The 22506-nt window shown below is 38.4% G+C and overlaps 1 protein-coding gene across 1 annotated transcript in view; it reads right to left on the reverse strand.

Annotated features, from left to right (window-relative positions):
• Window positions 1–303: 303 nt before the first annotated feature.
• Window positions 304–22506, reverse strand: part of LOC109485163 (prickle-like protein 3) — a 36958-nt gene continuing 14755 nt past the window's right edge. The window contains exons 7-11 of the mRNA XM_019788608.1: window positions 8854–9057; window positions 5292–5466; window positions 4375–4544; window positions 3580–3766; window positions 304–2285 (exon numbers count right to left, since the gene is read on the reverse strand). Of these exons, the coding sequence (XP_019644167.1) occupies window positions 2116–2285; window positions 3580–3766; window positions 4375–4544; window positions 5292–5466; window positions 8854–9057 (906 nt within the window). The 3' untranslated portion in view covers window positions 304–2115. The remainder of the gene's footprint in view (window positions 2286–3579; window positions 3767–4374; window positions 4545–5291; window positions 5467–8853; window positions 9058–22506) is intronic.

Raw genomic sequence — 22506 nt, forward strand, 5'->3', positions numbered from 1 at the left:
ACTATGAAGAGAGGAGACAAGAAATGTTTTGTTTCTTACTTTGATGCAGTGATATGTGATGCTGGCTGTGTACGGTGATGTTCCCACTGAATCAAAACCATTTGTACAATGATTGAGTTAAGATTTTAAAATGTAGGAACCTTGTTTTTTTCGGCCCGCCTTGTTTTTTTCGCCCGCTCGCATTAGATTTGGGGTCTGCAGAGGATGTCATCCATAAAATTTACTTGCTGTGGCCTATTTCATAAATAAATAATTTTCCAAAGACTTCCAAAAACAGTGCTAAAATAAAACACGATACACACATTCCCCCTTTATTCCACTTTATTAGCTTGATTTGCAAGAACAAATTAAAGAGAATAAGTCTCATCACAGCACCAAAACCCACCAGTTAATATATATAGAATACCTCATTAAAGCCTCATTTACATATATTCTCAGCAGCGATCAACATATTCCATAGCATAATATACCAGATATAGTAGCAATAACTTTCCAGTAAGATAAAACTTATGATACTTGATGCCTTGCATTAACCAACTTTTAAGTGCAAACTACATGTAAAATATATCAAGTGTTTTAAAACTCTGTTTGAAAATTCTGTAGCTATCTGTAAAAAAAAATCAACCAAATATTATAGAAGCAGAAAAGAATCACACCATAAAATGTCTTAAACTTATTTTAAAGTAAGATACTTGCAAGCAAGCTGAAGTTTAAAAGTAGAATTGTACATGTATAATTGCATAGTGGAAGTGACAGATAATACATACTAGCAGTTAATTACTAGTCCATCTAATATCTAGTGTACAGTACACATTGCAAATTGATACACCCTTGATAATATGAATGAAAATTTCAGATCTACAATTATCTTTGCATACTTTTAAAGATTGTCTACCTTACTGTTGCTTCTCTTTCTTTTTAAAGTACAGTAATGGCCAATGAAAGAAGACAAGTTGAAACTTAAATCAGTGAGGAACAAAATTTGCTGTAAAGGTTAACAGAAATTCTATCACTTATTAAAACATTGAGTCCAATTGATTATGATCACTGAAAACAATTGTTTCTTTCTTTAAATTATGCAAAACATGTGTACATGTACACAAAACTCAGCTGGACAATTTATACAATTTAATAATGTAGGGAATATTGTCTAGTTCTTTTTTGTAAGATATTCTTTTTGGCAAGTTTTTCATGTTGTCATTACAAAAAATCAAAGGCTTTACGAAATCTGGCAAAATTTAGTTTTCTTTGGAGAACCTTTGATTTGGCAGTGGGTAAACATAAAATTTGGTGTCATACTTTTTTGAAAATTATCCTTCCAAAAGAGATGGCAAGGCCTATAGACGATTTTGACTAATTGAGGACGTATTACATTGTATTATACAATCAAGATTAGAATAGGCTGTGGAGCCTTCACCCATAAAAGTGTAACATAATACTGTGTTCTTACATATGTGCCATTTATAACATTAACTAACATACGCTTAACTAGAATATACTGTTTATGATACACCACTGGCACTTACACTGATATGATTGCTAGACCCTAGATGTGATTGCCACAACTTAAAGTTCTCTACTTTATCACCTTAGTTCTTATTATCATAACTCAAAATTATTCCTTTTTCTGAATGTTGGAAAGCACAATCATTTCATATGATTTGTCACTTGCTTTGTGAAACTAAGTTTGTGTTCTACGATGTATTCAGCAATTTTTGAACTGACACAGACATGTCATAGTAATATAATATGTGGAACCAATTGACAATGGTCTATCAATATTATTCTTTCAAAGGTTTCCAAACAGATTAACCTAATCAAATAAAATGCTCATTATGATTGGTTGAAGAAATAACGTTAACACATCCGGTTAAACTATTCCCGTCTTCATCATGCACTTGCATTACATGTAAAACCAAACAGCTTTTTTTATCACTCTCCAGTTTTGAATCTTCAAGTTTCATTTCAATCTACAGTATTCCTCTGCAAAGCCAAGTTTTGGAGTCAACTATGCAGGAGTACACAGTCTCACAACACCCAGATGATATGTGTTAGTTAGATCTTGGGTGATCGTACTAATGTTGTGAGACCGTTCGCACGGCGTCGTAGCGCCGTCTAATGCCCCTTGACCTGGGCCTCCTGATTGGTGCAGTCAGGACAGAGGATGCGTCCACCCTCGTTGGTGAACCCCTTGCCGACCAGCGAAGTCTTGCAGCCGGTGCAGTTGAAGCAGTCGCTGTGCCAGTTGGAGTTCTCAAAGGTGATGAACTTGGTGCCACCAAGACCTACAAAAGAAAAAGAAGAGATGAATTTAAGGTTGATATAATAATAGAACTAATGATAATGAAATGACAACAGCAAACAAAGAAACCAACTGTCAGTTAATGAGGGTCCAAAAGTTGCTGTGCTTTTGTAGTAATGCATTAAAGGCACAAATTTATTTTTAAGCCTTTTAGACTTTAGATTTATGCTTTCAAACAGTCAGACTGTGAAGCAACTGAGCTTTAAAAGTTGCCCAGTGAATTGTGAGTGTCCAAGGATGGTTTTAACCCATTTTACTAGGCCATAATTATAACCCAATTTAGAAGCAGGCAAAAACGTGATGGTACAAAAACTGCCTATGCACGCGTACGAAATCTATGTGCGTCAAATCGATCTGCTTCGACATATGTCAATAATGTGCTGTCACATTGTATGCTGCATTGAGGGCTGGCCTGGGTGCCATCCTCCATACAGTGACAATAGGGAGCCAGTGATAACTATTATAGAGAATAGCACCCAGGCTACCCAAGGGCTTGATCTGAACGTATGTTTTTGACATACGTAAAAGCAGGCAAATTTTCAGGACACATTCGACATAGGCAGATTTTGTACACTCAGTTTTTGAACCACCAGGTTTTGGCCCACATGTAAATTGGGTCTAAGGGAGGGTAACACACTGCACTGCTTTGTGAAGGAGGCGTTAGAGAGGCGAGTGTTTAACACCTCACCGTTACCACCCGAGGGTTCCTCAAGACTTTCTGTCGCTTCTACATGTGGTAACACAGGGTATAAAACATAGGGCATGGAGTCAGAACATGTACTAAAGATACTTAATGTAGAGCAGAGAATGTGAGAAGGTTTAAACTTATCATGATCAACATGGGAACTCATCTTGTGTTTTAAAATGATCAAACCTCAAAGGATGGTAAGGAAGAGAATGACAAAATGAAATAAATTATTTGAAAAATCACCCTGGCATGTCACACATTGACTTTTTTGTCATCTTTGGCCAATGTAATTACTGCCATTGTTTTTACACCAGGTTCTATTGGTTTAAATTTAATTAAATATGTTAACTGTGAAATTCAGTCAGTACAATAATTTTAGTTGCAGAAGGTTAGTTAAGAAAATGAAATGAAACTTTGAAAGTTTAGAAATGAAGCTCTTGTATGCTTCATGTGAAACAATTCTACATTGTACATGTTAAGTTGCTCAGATAAACTTTGGTTACACACTTTTCTGTCAACTCCTTGCCATCCTTTTTTGTACAGGTTGCCTGGGTATTTCATCTTAACACGAGGCCCTAAAACTACCCACCGGTGATAGGCTTGGTGCACTTGGCACACTTCTTGGCAAAGAGGTCCCCGTAGCAGTTGATGCAGTAGGGGTTGTTGTCCTTGGAGGTGAAGCGCTCCCCAGACATGGGCTTCTTGCAGTGGGTGCAGACGAAGCACTCCTTGTGCCATGGGGTGTCCTTGTAGGTGATACCACCCATCGAGATCACCTGGGATTAAAGATTAAAAGACAATACATTAACAAAGATTAAAAGACAATACATTAACATTAGATCCTGAAACCAGTATTAACAATTAAGATATGTCGATGAAGGTTAGACATCCAGGTACTGAACCATATAACTTATGAGTCCTATGGTCTTTTTGTAGCAGTGGTGTAGCAAACGTTTTGATTTTGAAATCTACCCAGTTGCTTGAGCAACTGTTTTCTTGTGAATGTTACATGATGTTACGACTGTTACAGTGAATTTACAACAAAGAAGTAGAGCCAGTATATCTGTGTGTGCTTTCTTTGTAGTGCTCAGTTGAAACCCACACATTTAATAATCTTTTGGTACTTTTGATGCTTTTCAAATTGTACATCGTACAAAATGTAGTAGCTGTATCTGATGACATGTATGAGGCATCCAAATTAACATTTAAAATTTGTGAAGAAATTATTAAGCAGTGTGATATATATAGCCTTGGTGCCATCCTCCGTAATTTTCACTTGCTGTGATTTTAAGCCAGCAGCAATAGGGAGCCGGCGAAAACTACGTAGGATGTCACCCAGGCTATGTGATGTGTGGATAGTGGATAAAAAAATTACGACACCCACCTTCCTGCACTTCTCGCACTTCTTGGCGTACTTGTCCTCGTAGCAGGGCTGGCAGATGACCTTATCATCCTTGGCGATGAAGCTCTTGGTGCCGACAGGCTTCTTGCACTCCTTACAGGTGAAGCACTTCTCGTGCCAGTTCTTACCCTGGTACTCCATCTTCTTGTCACCTGAAGATATATATAGGATTCTTTATTGACGAATGAGACAATAAAAAAGTACAGGGACTTTTGTATGGTCTTCTACAACTAAAGATCTAACAAAGCTGAATTACATGTTTTATACCTGTGGTAGGGTCTTCCTAGCCTAGATGTCATTCTATTTGTATACTAGGTTAAAGCCCTCCCACAACCATCAGCATGGTCGCATATGGCGGTGCCCATCTCCGTTTCGTAGCCCTTGGGCCACACAATTGAGCAATCACTATATACAGCAGGAGGCTAGTCCGCTGGTAGCGGTGTGTGTTTAACTCCCATACTCTCAAATGCGGAGTGCTAAAGCATGCTGCAGAGATTGGTTTCGAATGAATAGGTTTTAAAAGTGTAGGTTTTCAATGTAAAGGTTTGAATGATGGGATTGTATGGATTTTAAATGTACAGGTTTTGAATGTATATATAATTTAATAGGTTTTGAATGTATACTATAAGGTTTTGAATGTATAGTAAGCTTTTGAATGTATACAATGTAGCTTTTGAATGACACATACAAATTGAATGTAGCTTTTGAATGTACATCTTTTGAATGTATAGCTTTTGAATGTATACAAAGTAGCTTTTGAATGTACATGTATATGTAACTTTTGAATGTATTAGCTTTTTGAATGTATAGCTTTTGAAAGTAATTATTAGCCCAATTTGAATCCATCAACTACAAAATGAAAATGCAGCCTTAAAGTTTACAATTCTAAAATTTCATACCAGGGTCAAAGTGCTGGTTGCAGCCATCACACTTGCCCAGGAAGGTCTCCTTGTGGCACTGGGCACAGTAGATCTTGTCACTCTTCTGGGTGAACTGTTGGTCCACCAGAGACTTCTTACACTTGGAGCAGTTGAAGCACTGCTCATGCCAGTGCTTATTGTTGAAGGACAGATCCTGGGGAAAAATAGACCAAAAAACAAGACGGTTAACATCATACCACTTGGGAAAAAAACTTTTATTTTGTGAAAAGTTATTGGGTTAGAACTACAAATTAGCCTTTCTGTATTCAAGTACAATGTATGAGCTGTATGTGCCACACATGTTTAGCTTTGTTAGATCTTTAGTTGTAGAAGACCATACAAAAGTCCCTAGTATACTTTTTTGTTGTGTCAATCGGTGTGAAGTATGCTGCACAATACAAAGTTAATATTACATGTATAATAAATTATACAGTACAACCTTGTGAAATAAAAACAACAACTGTTATCATAATCCGTAATTTATCAAGGCAACAACAACCATTATCAAATTAATGGTGGGCCTAATTTTGGTTTAACTATGAAATTGTCAATGAAAGCACATCTCCTGTTTCTTATAAAAAGTTTGACATAGAAAGGACCCTGAGTTGTTTTTTCTCTCTTTCTCTTTCAACTTAAAGAATACACATCTTCTGTCCAAAACTTACAGGCTGTATTTTCAGACTTGTAAAACTTAATTCAGATTTGACAAGTGGCAGTGTCAATGGTTGGATGGATCCAATTTCATGGATTGATAAGTTTAGTCACTTGTCCTATGCATCAATATAATATCCGGTAGTCAATTTCATGCTCAACATATCAGCAAATGGTTCCCATCAGAGCAACTACTGGTAAATTTACTGTTAATGGCTACCACGTCCAAGCACCAAGACTTCTTGAAGTTAGTTATGAAAACACTTGCAATGAAAATGTAAAAAGAATTTACTACAAGTTTGTTACAAGAGGGGAAAACTATGGTTGCTGTTAACAAAAATAACAGACTGTTTTAAAAGAAACCATGGAAAACAGCCTTGAAGCTTCTTTCTTTTTCTAATGTGATTAGCAATTTTCCTTTACCAACTGCAATGCTACAGCAAGTACAGATTGTTTGGAAGCCATGTCTGTTGAGTTAAGTCAAGGTCTAAAGGCTTTACAGAGCTGCACACTGGTCTAACTTGTCCTTGTTTGACTCAACTTTTGGCAGGCGAAAGTTTATTCCACTTCTGATCTCACATGTACCAAGCAGCTGTATTTAATCCATGGCTAACTGTGTGCTAGGCTGTAAACATGCCAGACGTAATCTCACAGTCTGCTGGCTAAATATGTTTATTTTTACATGCAAGGGTCAAGATTATTCAAACAGCTCAAGTTCATGAAGCTTCATATATGTTGTATGTGCAAGGTCTCCCCTTGCTCTTTCCTGTACGAATACACATAATGACTGTTAAGGACCTTCAAAATGTGTTAAGTGAGCTGGAATTCCTGGGCTTCAGTCCGTAATTCTAGGCTGTGCAGTGTTGATTGTTGAGACTTTTCTGGAATTTCTAATTACATGTAGTTTACCTTCATGATAAGTCTACCTCTGCTGACCTGAGTGTTCAGTTCCAGGGATAGAGCGCAGCATGGAAAGGAGGGACAAAACAGATGAATGGATAGACAGAAGGAATGAATGGCAGGAAAGAAGGGATTGGATGGACGAATGCTGCTGTAAATATACGCTTACTTGATCATTGTTATGAAATGAACTACAGTAGTACTGTGGGTAATGTTGCATGACTTGTATAAAGATGGCAAGCTGCTGTCCATTAGATGTGCGATGTATTCTTAAAGGTCATCCGATGCAATTTCAAGGCAGCAAAACTGGATCTTCTAAGTCAATTTTCTGTTTGACATTTCTTTTCATGCGTGCAGTAAGTTGAGGTAAAAATGTGATATCACCAACAGAAAATGGTTGCTTTTTTTTACGCTGCTTCTAGCTACAATGTATTTATGGGTGGTACCCAAAAATGAAGGGACTCCTCGTGTAGCTTGTTTTTGGGTTGTTTCAAATGCTTCAAGTATGGAAAGATGACAAAAATGTTCAAAGGAATGGGAGAAAATCTCAATATCAGACAGATTTCACCATCCAGAATGTTTTGTTCTTTTACGGCCCTGAAATAGCATTGGATACATGTTGACTACAATGACACTCTCTGATTGGGCTAATGGTAGGGAGATCTGGATGTGGTGCCCCCGGCTGTCAGCTCTGATTTTTTCTGACAGGAAACATGTGCTGCAGCCTCCAGACATGCTTGTGCGATACAGATCTCACAGGCTAGCTCCCACTCTCCCACTATCCGGTTTAGCTCCTCTTAGATTTCACATCTTATACTTAATGTCCTTAAACGGCTGCTCCATTACCAAGGCACACCAGTGTGCGTTTACAAGTGAGGTGTTTACTCAACCAATACATGCTGTGGACTTGCACTGTAAGTTACCTGGGTGTGTCTCAAAATTCCACATGCTTACACACCTTTAAACTCACCACCTACACCATACACAGCTTAATAGGAACAGTTGGGGGTAGCTGAAAGCTTTCCTCTATTTGCTCAGACCCATGTTCATACAAAGACTGTGTAGATTTTTAAAGATATGTAGTGGTGGAGACTTCCGTATTTGGTTAGGATGTTGGCGATTTTGTTGACGCCTGTTTGGACAAATATACCTCATGCATCAGGATGTTAGGCCACACCAATTTGATTTGTTGGTTCTCGGATATTTTTCAGAAAAATTATGAAGTGACAGAGTGAAAAGAAAAGATTAAGTCAGACCTCTGATAGCCCCAAAAGCTACACGTATGATAGGAGCCATGAAGTCAACATACCAGCTGCAGGCTGATTTGAGATTCATACTACAATGAATTTGAACTTTTAATCAAACCACTGCATTGATTAGATGGAAAAACTGTAACAACTACTAGAAAAGGAACTTTCTTCAACTGTTTGGGCCTAAATATGAGCTTTTTGAAGTTGATTCAGAACCTGAATCATTTTTTTTGCAAATCAGAATAAAAATGAAGAGAGTGAACCAGAAACCAACAAATTAAACTTCGGTGTGCCCTTATAAGGTAGACTTTGGGTAGGTACATGTATGAGTGAAGGTAATGCCACACCAATTTAATTTGTTGCTTCTCGTTTTTTTTCCGAAAAAATATGAAGCGACAGGGCGAAAAAATAGGCACCCCCTGATGGCCGGAAATGTTATGATATGAGCCATGGAGTCAACATACCAGACAGGTTTATAATCAAAACAATAGATTTTGAACTTAAAATGACACAGAGTTGCATTGTTACATCGAAAAAGGGATTTTCTTCAACTGTAGGGGTCAAAATATGTCTTTCATTGAGCATCTAGCAGTTGATTCAGAACCTGAAATCCTTTTTTTTTTGTGAATCAGAAAAAAAATGGACAGGGCGAATCCGAGAAGCAACAAATTAAATTGCTGTGGGCTAAAAAGTGCATGAGTTCAGACAGAGTTATAACTTAAGTTTGTCTATGGCCATACCTTCACATCAGTCCCGATCTTCTGGCCACAGTGCTCGCAGGGGAAGGCGAACAGCTTCTCGTAACATTTCAAACAGTAGTGGTTGGTGTCACGGTTGACGTAGCGATGGCCAGTCAGACTGTTGTTACAGTTGAAGCAGTTGAAGTGCGTAGCGTGCCACTGTTGCTTACTCATGTCTCTGGTGTATTCACCTGCAAAGATCAACTGGGGAGAAGAAAAAACAAAAAATTAGGGGAATGTTAGACACTCAATTTTTGAATAACCCTCAAGATACTGGAAAATGTTAATTCTGCAGCTTAATTCTGCAAAATTAATATACGGGCACTGTGCGTGCCATTGTCCTACAAGAAGAAGAAATGGCACCAGTCCACATGCCGACGCTCTAACCACTCAGCTAAAAGGTCTAGACCCCTTGGCTGGGTCAGTTGGTAGTGCCTATAAACCCCCCACTGTTACAACTGGTAGTTATTAAGCGAATTCAATTAACACTCATCAGGATTTAGTAATATTATACATAACTTTTTGACAATATTTCTTTACGACTTTTTGACATAAAATATACTGTACTGTAGATGACAGATTTTCAGAGAAAAATGTAATTCATACTGATGGCTTCAGTTTTCTAAATATGATTGAAAGGTGTTCTGTAATTGTAAGCCTTTCTGAAAATGAAGCTATAATGGTAGAGCTAAATTTTTTAGCAACATTTCAGAAGCTAGTAAGAGACTCTTTCAACAAGCAGGTGACTGAAGTTATATGATTACACTTGCTAATCATAACTCATTTATATAAGGTTTCTTATCTAATGGTCTGTGAAGAATCTGATGGAATTTTTATGGCAGTAAATTGAAGACCAAAAGATGAACTGAAAGATAGCACTTCGAGATAACAATGACGTAATGTTGATATATGTTATCACAAAATAAAACGGCGCTCCAAATTGGGTTTACGCCATTCCCTCTGGGACCACTTCATTGCATGCAAGCCTATCATAACTTCATTGTAGCCATTCAATTAAAGGATATTGGAAATGACAGGAAGCTTGTATGGTGGAAAACTGATGGCTTGTCATAATGTCTACTTCTCTCCATGCATGAAATTGAGTTCACTTTAAGGTTATGATTACAAGAAGGAAATTTGCTCTAGCATGCTATACTTTAAGAACAAGGCTATACCATGCATTGTAATGAAGTCTTTTGGTCAAGGCAATTTAGTTATTCTAGAAAAAGGGGACACTGCTAGTCTTTGAACGGCAAAGATTACATGTAAACAACGTTGCGTGACGTCATAATTTTTCTGACATAAAAAGGAAGTAGCTCTGCAATTTCTTGTAGTGCATAATGACATCTTTGTAAACAAGGCAACATTGTCAAAATCTGAATGATGAATTTATCAATATCAACACAGCAAGTGCACTAGCACATACTGACAGTTTCACAAAACAAATAAAGCATTGTTATATGCACACTACCTGAGCTGTGCAAATTAATATTTCATGCGCATCTTTATAGTTAACAAGAATTATGGGAACATGCTATGGTTTGTTGCAAGGAACGGTTCTCCAAAAATAAGTTGTCAAGTAATAAAACAATATCTTTTCTGCTAGGTGGCTCTTAAATTGCCGGACTTTCTTATAGACCAGATAAAGTGTATCAGTTGCATTGCAAGGTCATATATAGGCACTGTCTGTAGGCCATACATTGTTGCCATAGCCTAAAGCTTTAGGCTTGAAAACATCACAAGAATCCACTGACCCATAACAGCTTAAATGTACAAGTGGTGAAACTGTATCCATTGATGACAAGGTCTGAGATAGACTAAAGTATCTCAAGTATCTATGTATGTCCTAGGTATTCTTTCTTCTTTCTTTCTTTCTTTTATCCTTATATCCTAAAGAGTTTCTAGCAAGGATTATACAAGTTCTCTCGATGCAGCTGTTAACTTTCAAGTAACAAGATGTGACAAGCTACCGACTCTACAAAGGAATGTGAAGACTACTGTAACCTCCGTAAACAAACTGCTGCCCCAGGGCTAGAAGACAATTCAAACCCAAGCAAGGAATTCTCACTGGAACAGTTTTCAACATGTACCTCAGGTATCAACAAGGGTGCTACGGGCTATACATACCATGGGTATGTCAAAAATGTCTTATTCACAAAGTCTGGAATGCCAACTGTGTGAATGTCTTCATTTTTAGCAAACAAGACACAATGCAAAGAATGTCAAACTCACTTGGGAGACAGAAAGAGGAGAAAGCTATCTTGCTTGAGCTCATAACCTTGTAATGACATTGCAACGACCTTGACTATGAACAGTACAAGAATGTTCTAGGTTTGGACTCACCACAGATCTCTGAGGGGTATATGAGGTTATTGTGCTGGCTGTGTGCCTTCTGTAGTCTGTGAAATACCGCACGTACGCCCTCTATAGTACTGGTACGTGAAACTGGTCCGACATGTCTTAGTCATTCTGCCACAAGGGCAGGTGGCCACGCACAGACAACATGGCGACCATTTAAAAAATCTGCTACGGTAACCCTCTTTAACTCAAGCCGCCACTCTAACTCAGTTTCAAAACTAATGCTTTATAAAGATAAAGAATTCAAGTGATAAACTAATGTGGGCTTGTAATAGTTCATATTTGTCTGGGAGAATGCACGCATCAGTGCCACCCCTGCGGGTGAATGGTATCTGCCAGAAGAAGGTGGGTGTGTCCGTTGTGAAGTGTCCTTCGATGGCGCTGTGCCCTGCCCTCCTGTACGACACAATGACGTCTTTGTCCACGTAGTTAGCACAATCACCACACCATCTCCTGCAGTCTACGTATTATCTCTCCAATTATCCTAAACACAAGGATTAACCGTTTATGGCCAGGAAATGTACTAAATATACTGTAAAATATCCGTATTCGCTTCCTCAATGGGGCTTTTTAGTGCTCCAACAAATTTTCCAAATATTATCACTGCAACATTGTCTTGTTGACTTTGAGTTGTGTTCAATTGACGTATGATACACCACCTTGACCCAGCTCTAAGACTTCATTGGGCGGATTACCTAGCACGATGTTTAAATTCCACTGGACACACCCAACAGGATTGTGGCAACAGAGGTAACAACAGTAGCACAGGTGGGCTGACAGACAACAAATTTCCCTTCGTAAAAAAAACATCTCAACTCTTACTTAGCACAATGTACCATAACTACAGAACGGATGCTATAAAAACCATACTCTACAATTATCGTACTAAGAAGAGTCCTGACCCTTTATTTCTATTCAAACCTCTGTAATCACTCTGAAGTAAAATGAAGCTAATTACATCTGAAGAGGCCAATTTGCTCTGTGGTTATTATTTACAGAAAAGGTGATCGAAAAACAAAACAATCCTCTACAAGATTTCGTACTAATCGTGCAATCGAAACGGAATAGAACTCAAAACAAGAAGGAGTGCGGACATTCCTAAATTCTTACCTGCACTTCTCCAGTGATTTTGTAGTTGTAGACCTGCCTGGCAGGCCCAGTTGCCATACGGAATGTTTTGAAAGCCTGAGGGCTCGGCTGCGAAATATTTCAGGACCAATGGAATTCTTTCGTGATTGGAGGAGGAACAGTCTCAGGGGACCTATCAATCCACAGATGTTTTTTTAAACCTCCCTCCTATACAATTGGGTCAAACTGTTTTATTTCTTAATTGCCCATGACATTACTGAAAATATTTATCTTTCTTTAACATGAAGCCATTTTTCATATTCTTTGAAAGGTGGACTTAAACCGGTATTGTGCAGAGATATTACATTATTTTTAATATTTCACAGCTGAAGAAATCCTGCACGATAATAAACACTGCATGCAAAAATGGAAACAATTAATAATGTATGTGTATGAATGACCCAAAGTGTCAGGTAAAATTATATCCTGTTTTAAAGGACCACATGAAATGGAAACCTTTGCGTGCTGACTAGGACAAATGCTTTTCAGTCTTCAACTACATACTGCTAAAAGTGTAACTGACATAACTAGTTCTGGTAACATTCCCTTAAAACTACATGTATCCTGTGCAGCAAACATGATATCTTTATATTTTTATCTGATAAGTTCACGCCCATAGCCAGGATTTTGAATGGGGGAGTTCGTCCCACTGCTTGAGGGACAAGCGAGTGCGGAAGGCACGAGGTGCCTAGGGGTTCCGGGGGCATGCTCCCCCGGGAAATTTTGAAAAATGAACCTTCTGAAATGGCATTTCCTGCATTTTTTTAGAGGATTTCAAAGAAAAAAAAATCAGAGATAACCGTGACAAAGTGAGCAGTTGTCCTACGATTCCAGCCTCACTGGTGACATGAATCAGTCCATCTTTTAAAGAAAAATCTTGGACCTTTAGATAAAAAGTGGACCAAAAAGTGGACCTTTGAGCCTTGTGGGGGGTACATGCAAACCCCCCCGAACCCCCCCCCCCTGGCTACGGGCATGAAGTTCTGTCTAAAAGTCTCTTGGTTTACTAAGATATTCCATGTCTCAACTGCACACTGCCAAATTGAGACTGACACAACTACATATAGTTCTAGAAACATACCCTTACAATCAATCTCTGCTGCAATAAATTTATTGTACATGTAGATCTCTTTTTTTAACAACTGCGGATACTGGATTGACACATGATTTATCACTCCTACATATCTAAGATTCATGCCATGTGTGCTACCGCTGTGACAGTCATACATAGACTTTAAGGTTGTTTAAAGGCGAGTCAGTACAGATTTCTGTAGATAACCTCTGAACATTAAGTAGGAATTCATGTCAACAAGCAGGTAACCGAACCCTACGGTCTAGAAATGGGTAACTCTCTTGGGTTAAAACATCGTATCAGTTTTGTCTAAGAATCCAAGTAAGACATTCCATGTCAAATTGGTGGTCTACATTTCTTACTTCTGTTTATCAAAATTCTAGGGCAAAATATTACAAATGTACTACAAATCTGAGCCTTCAATAGGACATTACAATCATACATTACTATTACAGGTGCATAACATGATGCATTACAATTGTAACAACAGATGGCAGTTGGTGTTACAGACCAATGCTCACCACATTTTTCATCTACAGAAAGAAATTAGCAAGGAAAATTTTTTGCGTCCATCACACACCACTGTTATGTTTACAGATCTTCCCACTTCCTCTAATTTTAGCTGTTGACAACAAGCGACACTTGCTGGTGTTTTTGTGTTGATACTAACAGCAGGTGTTGATATGTGGTTGTTGTGATGAATTACAAACTGTTAGAATTTCTACAGGACACATGTGGGCTTGATATAATCTCCATGCAGGTCTTGCCTATGTATCCAACTGCATTGTATAATCCTCCCCCTTGTTGGGAATTTGTAGTGAACCTGTAAGTAATTAGCAGCCCCCATGGGCAGGCCTCATACTGGGTTTTGTAGGATTGCTATCATGTTCTCAAGTTTGCTGGCCATCGTACAACCAACCGGCCAAATTCCAAGGTAGCGTGCACAGTCCAGTAGTTAGCGAGCCTGTCTCTGGACAAAGGGGTTGGGGGTTCGAATCCTGGCTGTTGTTGCTCACCTGACATGCACGCTACTGTAAAGGGTCGCAGTCCTTAGGACGGGACGTTAAGCCGTGGTATACTGTTCATTGTGCTTTTCAAAAAGAGCTACATGTAGGTGAATATCAGTACAAAATTGAACCTGTAAATACTGTACATACAGTAGCAACAGTTACTGTCCTCTTTGTTATGACCAGTGGGAGATTTATTAGCTCTTCAGTCAGCTAAATTTGGATCCAGATCACTTTCCTTTCTATTCCTACAAAACCCAGAGGCCTGCACATGAGGCTTAAATCAGAGCCACTCCATGATTTTTCCTGCCTTAGGTTTCCAATTGATCTCTCACCACCTCATTACACTTTATTTACAGTCCCAGCATATCCAGACTGGCTCTACCCCCAACTACCCAGACACATGCATGTCATTACCGGAATTGAAAACATAGCAGGGGAAGCCTGGCTTGTATAAACTTCCCCTGACCCTGCTAGGCCAAACCTCCTTATACAGTAGTCAGGCTAATGAGGGAGGGGGGCGTGGCCAAGACTTGGAGAAACCTTGCCTTTTAGGCCGGCTCCAAGACGTGACAATATTCCATCTTGGCCTACAGACTCCCAAATCCTCTTCCTTTAATGCCTTCATGGATGATTAAGAAAGAAAAACATGAAAAGTACACAGTAGGCAGATGATATGGGTGATAGTGTTAACAGATGTCCCACTGTGCTACACAGTAGCAATGATATGTTACTTCATGCTTGGTGACCCAACACATGACCTAAGGGTTCAACAGAGGGCTATTATTCTTCAAACCTCAATTTTCAACCTTGAAGTCTTTGCTGTTTCCTTCACAAAAATGGTGCCCTTTTTATATTTTGTTAATCAACACTTATAAGAAAAGCATTATCATTCCAAGTCAATTAACTTAACAATTCTTTAATTATGTTCTAAGGTGTTAGCAATAGCTTCCTTTGAACACAAGATTCCAGTTTCCACAAATGTAAATCAAAGTTCCTCTCCCATTGGGGAGTTCTCAACAACTGTTATCCCAGGTAATTTTAACAGTTGCTAGTCCTAGCTTGTAATCTATCAACCAGTCAGTGTAGCTGTCAACAGCACAGCATGGTCCCCTACACATGATACAGTTCCCATTAAAAACTCAAGTGGGCAGGGAAACCAGTTCATGAACCAACTGGGTGGTAATGTGACATTAATGACCTTCCCTTGCCACTTTGGTAGCAGGAGGTAAGGTTCCTGAGTTGAAGCCTATAACAGTTTATCAACCACAGTCCCGGAGATAGGTCCATAAATCACACAACAAATTACCGTTTTCCTCTAACATAAAAATTTACAAAACCCCCTACTCAGGACAACTTCCTTGTGTAAAAAATCCTTTGATTCACCGGTAGAAGCATATCTTGAAGTATGTCTTAAAACCAAGGATGTTCTTTCAAGATCTGCTCATTGCGAGACAATCTATTGAAAAGTGTCAGTAATTTTCTAATTTGAGAAGACTACTGAAAACCAGGATTTGTCTAATGCTTTTCAACAATTTTTCTAATTTGAAATAACCATTGAAAATCAGGATTTGTCTAATGCTTTTCAACAATTTTTCTCATTTGAAATAACCATTGAAAATCAGGATTTGTCTAATGCTTTTCAACAATTTTTCTAATTTGAAATGACCATTGAAAATCAGGATTTGTCTAATGCTTTTCAACAATTTTTCTAATTTGAAATAACCATTGAAAATCAGGATTTGTCTAATGCTTTTCAACAATTTTTCTAATTTGAAATAACCATTGAAAATCAGGATTTGTCTAATGCTTTTCAACAATTTTTCTCATTTGAAATGACCATTGAAAATCAGGATTTTTTCTTGTTTTTCAACAATTTTTTCTAATTTGAAATGACCATTGAAAATCAGGATTTGTCTTGTTTTTCAACAATTTTTCTAATTTGAAATGACCATTGAAAATCAGGATTTGTCTTACTTTTCAACAATTTTCCTAGTTTGAAATGACCTTTGAAAATCAGGATTTGTCTTGTTTTTCAACAATCTTTCTAATTTGAAATGACCTTTGAAAATCTGGATTTGTCTTACTTTTCAACAATGTTTCTAATTTGAAATGACCTTTGAAAATCTGGATTTGTCTTACTTTTCAACAATGTTTCTAATTTGAAATGACCTTTGAAAATCTGGATTTGTCTTACTTTTCAACAATGTTTCTAATTTGAAATGACCTTTGAAAATCTGGATTTGTCTTACTTTTCAACAATGTTTCTAATTTGAAATGACCATTGAAAATCTGGATTTGCCTTGCTTTGAACAATTTTCCTAAGTTGAAAGGCCCATTGAAAATCAGGATTTGTCTTGTTTTTCAATATTTTTTTTCTTAATTTGAACTGATCATTGAAAATTAGGATTTGTCTAGCTTTTAATCAAACAATACTTGCTGATAAGATCTACCATTCTGGATTGTCTAACATCTGAAGTTAAACGTTCCTTTGTCTGAGGGAAGATAGACAAGTTGTCACACACATGTAAGACAACAGTATTAGCACCAAGCAAAAGATGCGTTACTTCACACCCAGGCTCTAGGATGACTTCCCAAGCCTCTAGTCTCCTCCCTAGTCAAGAATGTTGGTATGATCACCACTTCTGTGCCCCCCCAACACCCCAACCCTTCAAGCTGCTAGCACACATCCACACACAGGCATTTCTTAAAGTCTTTGGTCACTTGCCAAGCTCCGAGACATTTAACTGAAACTTAATCGTGATACTAGTATAGCCCCAAATGCTCAAAGTTTTTAAGATTCAAACTGTTTGGGGTAAGTTTAAGCCATGGAGAGAAAAAAAGGGTGTGACCTAAAAGTTACCTGGTGTCTCAATATGCACAATTAGCCATTGGTGACGCAGAAAAAAAAATGAATCATCTCAATTAGCATCAATCTGTGAAAAACACCTTTCGGGCTTCAGTAAAAGCTTGAAAATATTGTTTCAACTATTGTGAAGACAGTGCAGACATTTTATGATTTTGTAGCTAATTCACTAATTCAAAGACGTCCCAACTTCTTCGGATAATGGTTGAGAAAAGTACAGCGTGTTGTTATGTAGATTGTGCTGCACATGTGAGGTATTTTAGGGAATGGGTGCGGTGCCTTGAAATGCCACCAGCCCTGGTAGAACCTGTCGGACAAGTTTTGCCTGGCTTCGGCGTGCATTGCACTGGGAGGGGCCCGCTCTGCATTGCAGATTACGAACAAGACAAGGATTTTCTTTCAAACACACGACAAATCTTCAGACAAGGGAAAACCTTTTGAGTATAGAACACGGATGAAAGAAGAGAATTGTCTGATGTCTCGCCCATAATGAAACTTTTTGTGTGCACACTTCAAAGTTGTATTAAAGTGCAGTTTTTTTGATAACTGCCCAAATCTGACTTGAGTCACCTTCAACATGACAAAGCAAGGTCACTTTTCATTGACCTTTCTGGCAAATTGTGGCTAACACGTCACAATGAGCCATTCTAGTCTGAAATGATCAATTTAGACCAAATACTGCAAGTCATATCAAAGGAGCATGTTGTCTACAACAACTACTGAAACCTTGTCTTGTTAGTATGTCTCACGGTAATGTGTCAAATGCCTGTTTCGCATATAGAGACGCGATTTCAGAACATTTGGGATCTGAACTAGTTCACTAGACTTTTTCTATCCAGTCCCCTGTGGTAGAATAACATTTTCTGAGGAAGCAGTTGAAACAAATTGTCTGCAACTGTGCAACTAACTTCTGGACGAGAAACAGCAAATAGCAGCTACTCTCACATCTGTGAGGCTTCGGTTAGAGTTTAAAACTGCAGGAAGTAACTGTCAACTGTCACCCTTTCCTAAGCTTAGCAAATCCAGGCAAACGTTCTAATGCCAGCCAGACTTGGTGGGGCTGACAAGTCACAGTGCGGGTAAGTGCTTGGCATTTCGACAACACATGTGGCACACACGCCCACTCACTCATACCAAACTTCTCAAACTTACCCTGAGGTCTTACATGTACTATAAATCATACACCACTGCGCATGCTAAGCTTATGCCCGTACCGACTAACAATAACGTGTACCTGAAAGAAGTTCTGCTGAAGATTCTCGGCGGTTGCCCTCGGTTGGAAGATGTATATGAGCACTTGCCAGACGATGCCTCGGCGCCCAAGTGCTGCCCTGCCCACCAAGCATGTGCAGATGTACAAGTTTTTGCACCCAGCCCCAATGCCTTCCTCCATGGTGCCGAGTGCAAAAGTAAGTGCAGCAAACTCCCACTGAAGATGACTCATTATGCAGGGTAATTATCATTCCAAGGAGATGGCATGCATAGCTAATGTTACAGTGGAGGACTGCGATTGGAGAACTAGAGGGGGGTACTAGCAATTGACCTGCACCACCTAATGTTTATAAGACCAGCAGGTGCATGCAACCCGCGTAACAACTCCTTCAAACTGTACCAGTCTGTGGACACACATCCAAATTTAGTAAAGCAAAGAAGAAACCTTGAAAGCGGCACACTTTGTAGGACCAAGTTTGTTTGAGAAAGCTCTGATGTTTGAACAGATGGTACGATACGAAATACTTGGTATTTATCTGAGTGTGATAATTGTTGTAATTAGCCAATTTGTTTGCCCTGGCGGGCACCCCACAGTTTTTTTTTTAAAGAGATTGGAGTACCAGTCAGTACCTTTTTTGTAACAACATTAAGTTGAGTAAACTTCAAATACTGGATTCAAAGTTTGTTATAAACCTGCATTGGAAATTTTGAGGACCCATAAATTTAGACAAAAATATTTTTGAATGCTGATAACAAGATAGAAATATTCATGAGCAATGTGATACTAAGTCAACTGGACTGATAAGGCCAAAGAGTGTCATTAACCATACTGCCCTATAGCTATTGACCCAATATATTAGCAGGGGGCAAGGGAATTATAGGAATTTGTTGTACATTGTGAGTAAATAAAGATGTATGAACCCTTAGGTTACCTTCTGAACTCTGTGATCACAGACTCAACCACAGTGTTTGAGATTTGAGAGATACTCCGAATTAAGGCTTTGCTAAAATATATTTCACTCTGGACAGTACACATTAAGAAACATATATCTTGAAGACAAGATTGTTTTTGTGTAAAGTAAGAACCAACCAGGATATCTTATAACAGTGAGTTTATACCACATTTTGGAGACCGATTTTACTCAAGAGGGAAACAAAATTCACCCTCAAGCCTCTGAAAAACAAATTTTGCACAAAAGTCCTTGAAAATGATCTGACTCACTCATCTTAAAAAGCAAACACTATCACGCAGAAAGTTAAAAAATGCCAAACGGAGTGTGTGTGACTAACAGAAATTCCTTAATGTCGCCCTTTGACCCCACGGCGGTGTAACACACCATACCAGCGGAATGCTGTTGGACAACATTGCTGCATGGTCTGCACCAATCACTGTCAACCGTTTAAGCTCTATATCCCCAGGCACTGCCTTTACAATAGAGCTACAAAAACAACACAATATGGGCATAATTATGCTGAACTTTGGTTAACACACTGCATAAAACCACATACAAAAGTTGTAAGAGGTCAAAAATACTTTGGTTCAATTAAGAAAATACACTTAACTGCAAAGTTACTAAGAAGAATGGGATGTTACATACTAGTATTGGATAAAGATATGAAACAAGTGTTAGTATTACATTTCTGTATTAGTATACAAGTCATCATGACAAGCATATTATGGTGTCTACTTACCAATTATTATACACAGGTGAATCATAATTGGCATAGCTGCACTAATTTTTGTGCACACTGCACTCTATTCTTAAGTCATCTCCAGAAATTAAGACAAATGTAATATCATCATGACAAGCATATCATGGTGTCTATAATATTACTTACCAAAAGACAGGTGAATCATTGGCATAGCTGCACTAATTTTTGTGCACACTGCACTCTTAGACTATTCTTATGTCATCTCCAGAACTTAAGACAAATGTAATATCATCATGACAAGCATATTATAATAATATTCCTTACCAATAAACAGGTGAATCATTGGCATAGCTGCACAAATTCTTGTGCACACTGCACTGTCATCTCCAGAAATTAAGACAATGTAATATCATAGTCATCATGACGGTGAGTTACTTTATATCAAGTTGAACATATTGGTTTGACAATAATCAAAAGTCATGATCACAAATTTTGTTTTACCACAATTTTTGTGCACACTGCACTCTTAAGGTGCATGTCATCTTCAGAGAATATCTAAGACACTGTCATGCAAAGATGATGCATAGTCATCATGACAGGTGAGTTACATCTACATTGACAATAATCATAAGTCATCACAAATCTTGTTTTTTAAAATTTCAGACTAGTGATGTCACTGACTGAGCTGGTCTATGTACACTCTGAAAATTCATTAAGACACCTTATTTAATGTCAAGTCAGCATGACATATAACTGAAACAATATATTTCTCAACAAGAAAAGCCAAATTTCTTCATATCACAGAGTGATCAGGATTTAAATATCGATGATAGATATCCCAAATCAGAGTAAAATAGATGTTTTCATCATGATAATACAGTTACACAAATGTGCATCTAATTCAAATTTCTTAACTTTGATTTAAGTTTTCTTATCAAGTTGGTGCTCTCCATATTATAAGACTTGGACAGTCTATGTAATAAGCCTAAGACACATGTGGCATTTCACCTTGTTTGTCTCAAGTAAACAAGCGGACCCATGTAGATTGACATGTTTTCCCCTAAGTCAAACCACAGGAGGAGAAACACTTCTAGTACCCACTATGTTTATTGTCTAGGTAACCTAGAGAATAAGCTCTAAAATTTCTCAAATCATCGTGCCTCAAAGCACATGAAATAGCTCATTTGAACCCTGCAAAATAATATCATCATACATGTGTAATGCCTCACAGAAAAAAGTAGGCAGACCTCAGAGAGTTCGATCTAGCCAGCCTGAAATTTATTTCCATTATCTCAATTTTGTTTATTGTATGAAGTAACATCATGTCGAGTGCTGATTTCGGAAATTTTGATTCTCAACCCTCTAGTGAAAATTGCTGTTTCTTGCACTTCGAGGAACAAATTTTGCTGGTATCTGTATCTGTATCTGTATCTTCTGTATCTGTATTAGCCGGTATAACTGCCTTTTGGCGTATTACACACCAGACTAATTTGACAGTGAAAGGACGTCTCTTTCCATATCTTTCCATGTCAAAGATGATGGAGTAAGCAAAATATTTGTCCGTCACGAGCAACAAAATTCCGTCAAATGATGGAAAGATGGATGCTGGCTAGAACACTTAAATATGCAACAACTATACCTCGATGAAGGTTAGACATCCAGGTAATACAATACGCCAAAAAGCAGTTACTCAAGCAACTGGATATGATTTTGGAAACGGTCAGGCGTTTCAGGTAGAATCCACTACCTTTTGTCAACAACTTTATGCAAGAACTACATGTATACTACAAGCTTTCTTGGTCCTCAGAGACAGGGGGCACCAAATGTTATATGAGACAGGAAAATAGTTCTTGAGACAGAACACTGACCCTAGCAGTACAGTCCACCCAGGGACAACACAGGCTGACACTGTCGGCATTTGTCAGTTTGTGGGGGAAAGTGCCAGTCAACATGGGCAGGTTGTTGTGCACACAAGGAAGGCCTTTATCTGTGGCACGAACGTGGTCTACTTGGCAGGTCCAATATCAACTGTCCCAGTTGTCAACCCCGGCCCATACAAAACAGCATATAACGGTGGTCTGGGGAAGCTGGTGAACGTACCACTTAGTATCTAATACCAGCCCAGAAAAGAACAAGAAACAGTCATGCCTTCAAATGTCTGAGTTATCAACCAAGGATTGAAGTGTTCAAAAACTATCGTAGAGTGGAACTTGTTGGGACATGAAGCTAAGTCGGGGCATCATCAGAAGAAAAAGTTTAAACAACTCCAGGAATTTAATGTGCAAAGATTGGGTGTAACAGGTTGTTTGGTGTAATATACTTAGCCTAGTAGGTACGCTGCGTGCCTGCGAATCTGG

The sequence above is a fragment of the Branchiostoma belcheri genome, unplaced genomic scaffold, assembly GCF_001625305.1.
Source record: "Branchiostoma belcheri isolate BF01 breed outbred unplaced genomic scaffold, Haploidv18h27 scaffold73, whole genome shotgun sequence".
Taxonomy (NCBI): domain Eukaryota; kingdom Metazoa; phylum Chordata; class Leptocardii; order Amphioxiformes; family Branchiostomatidae; genus Branchiostoma; species Branchiostoma belcheri.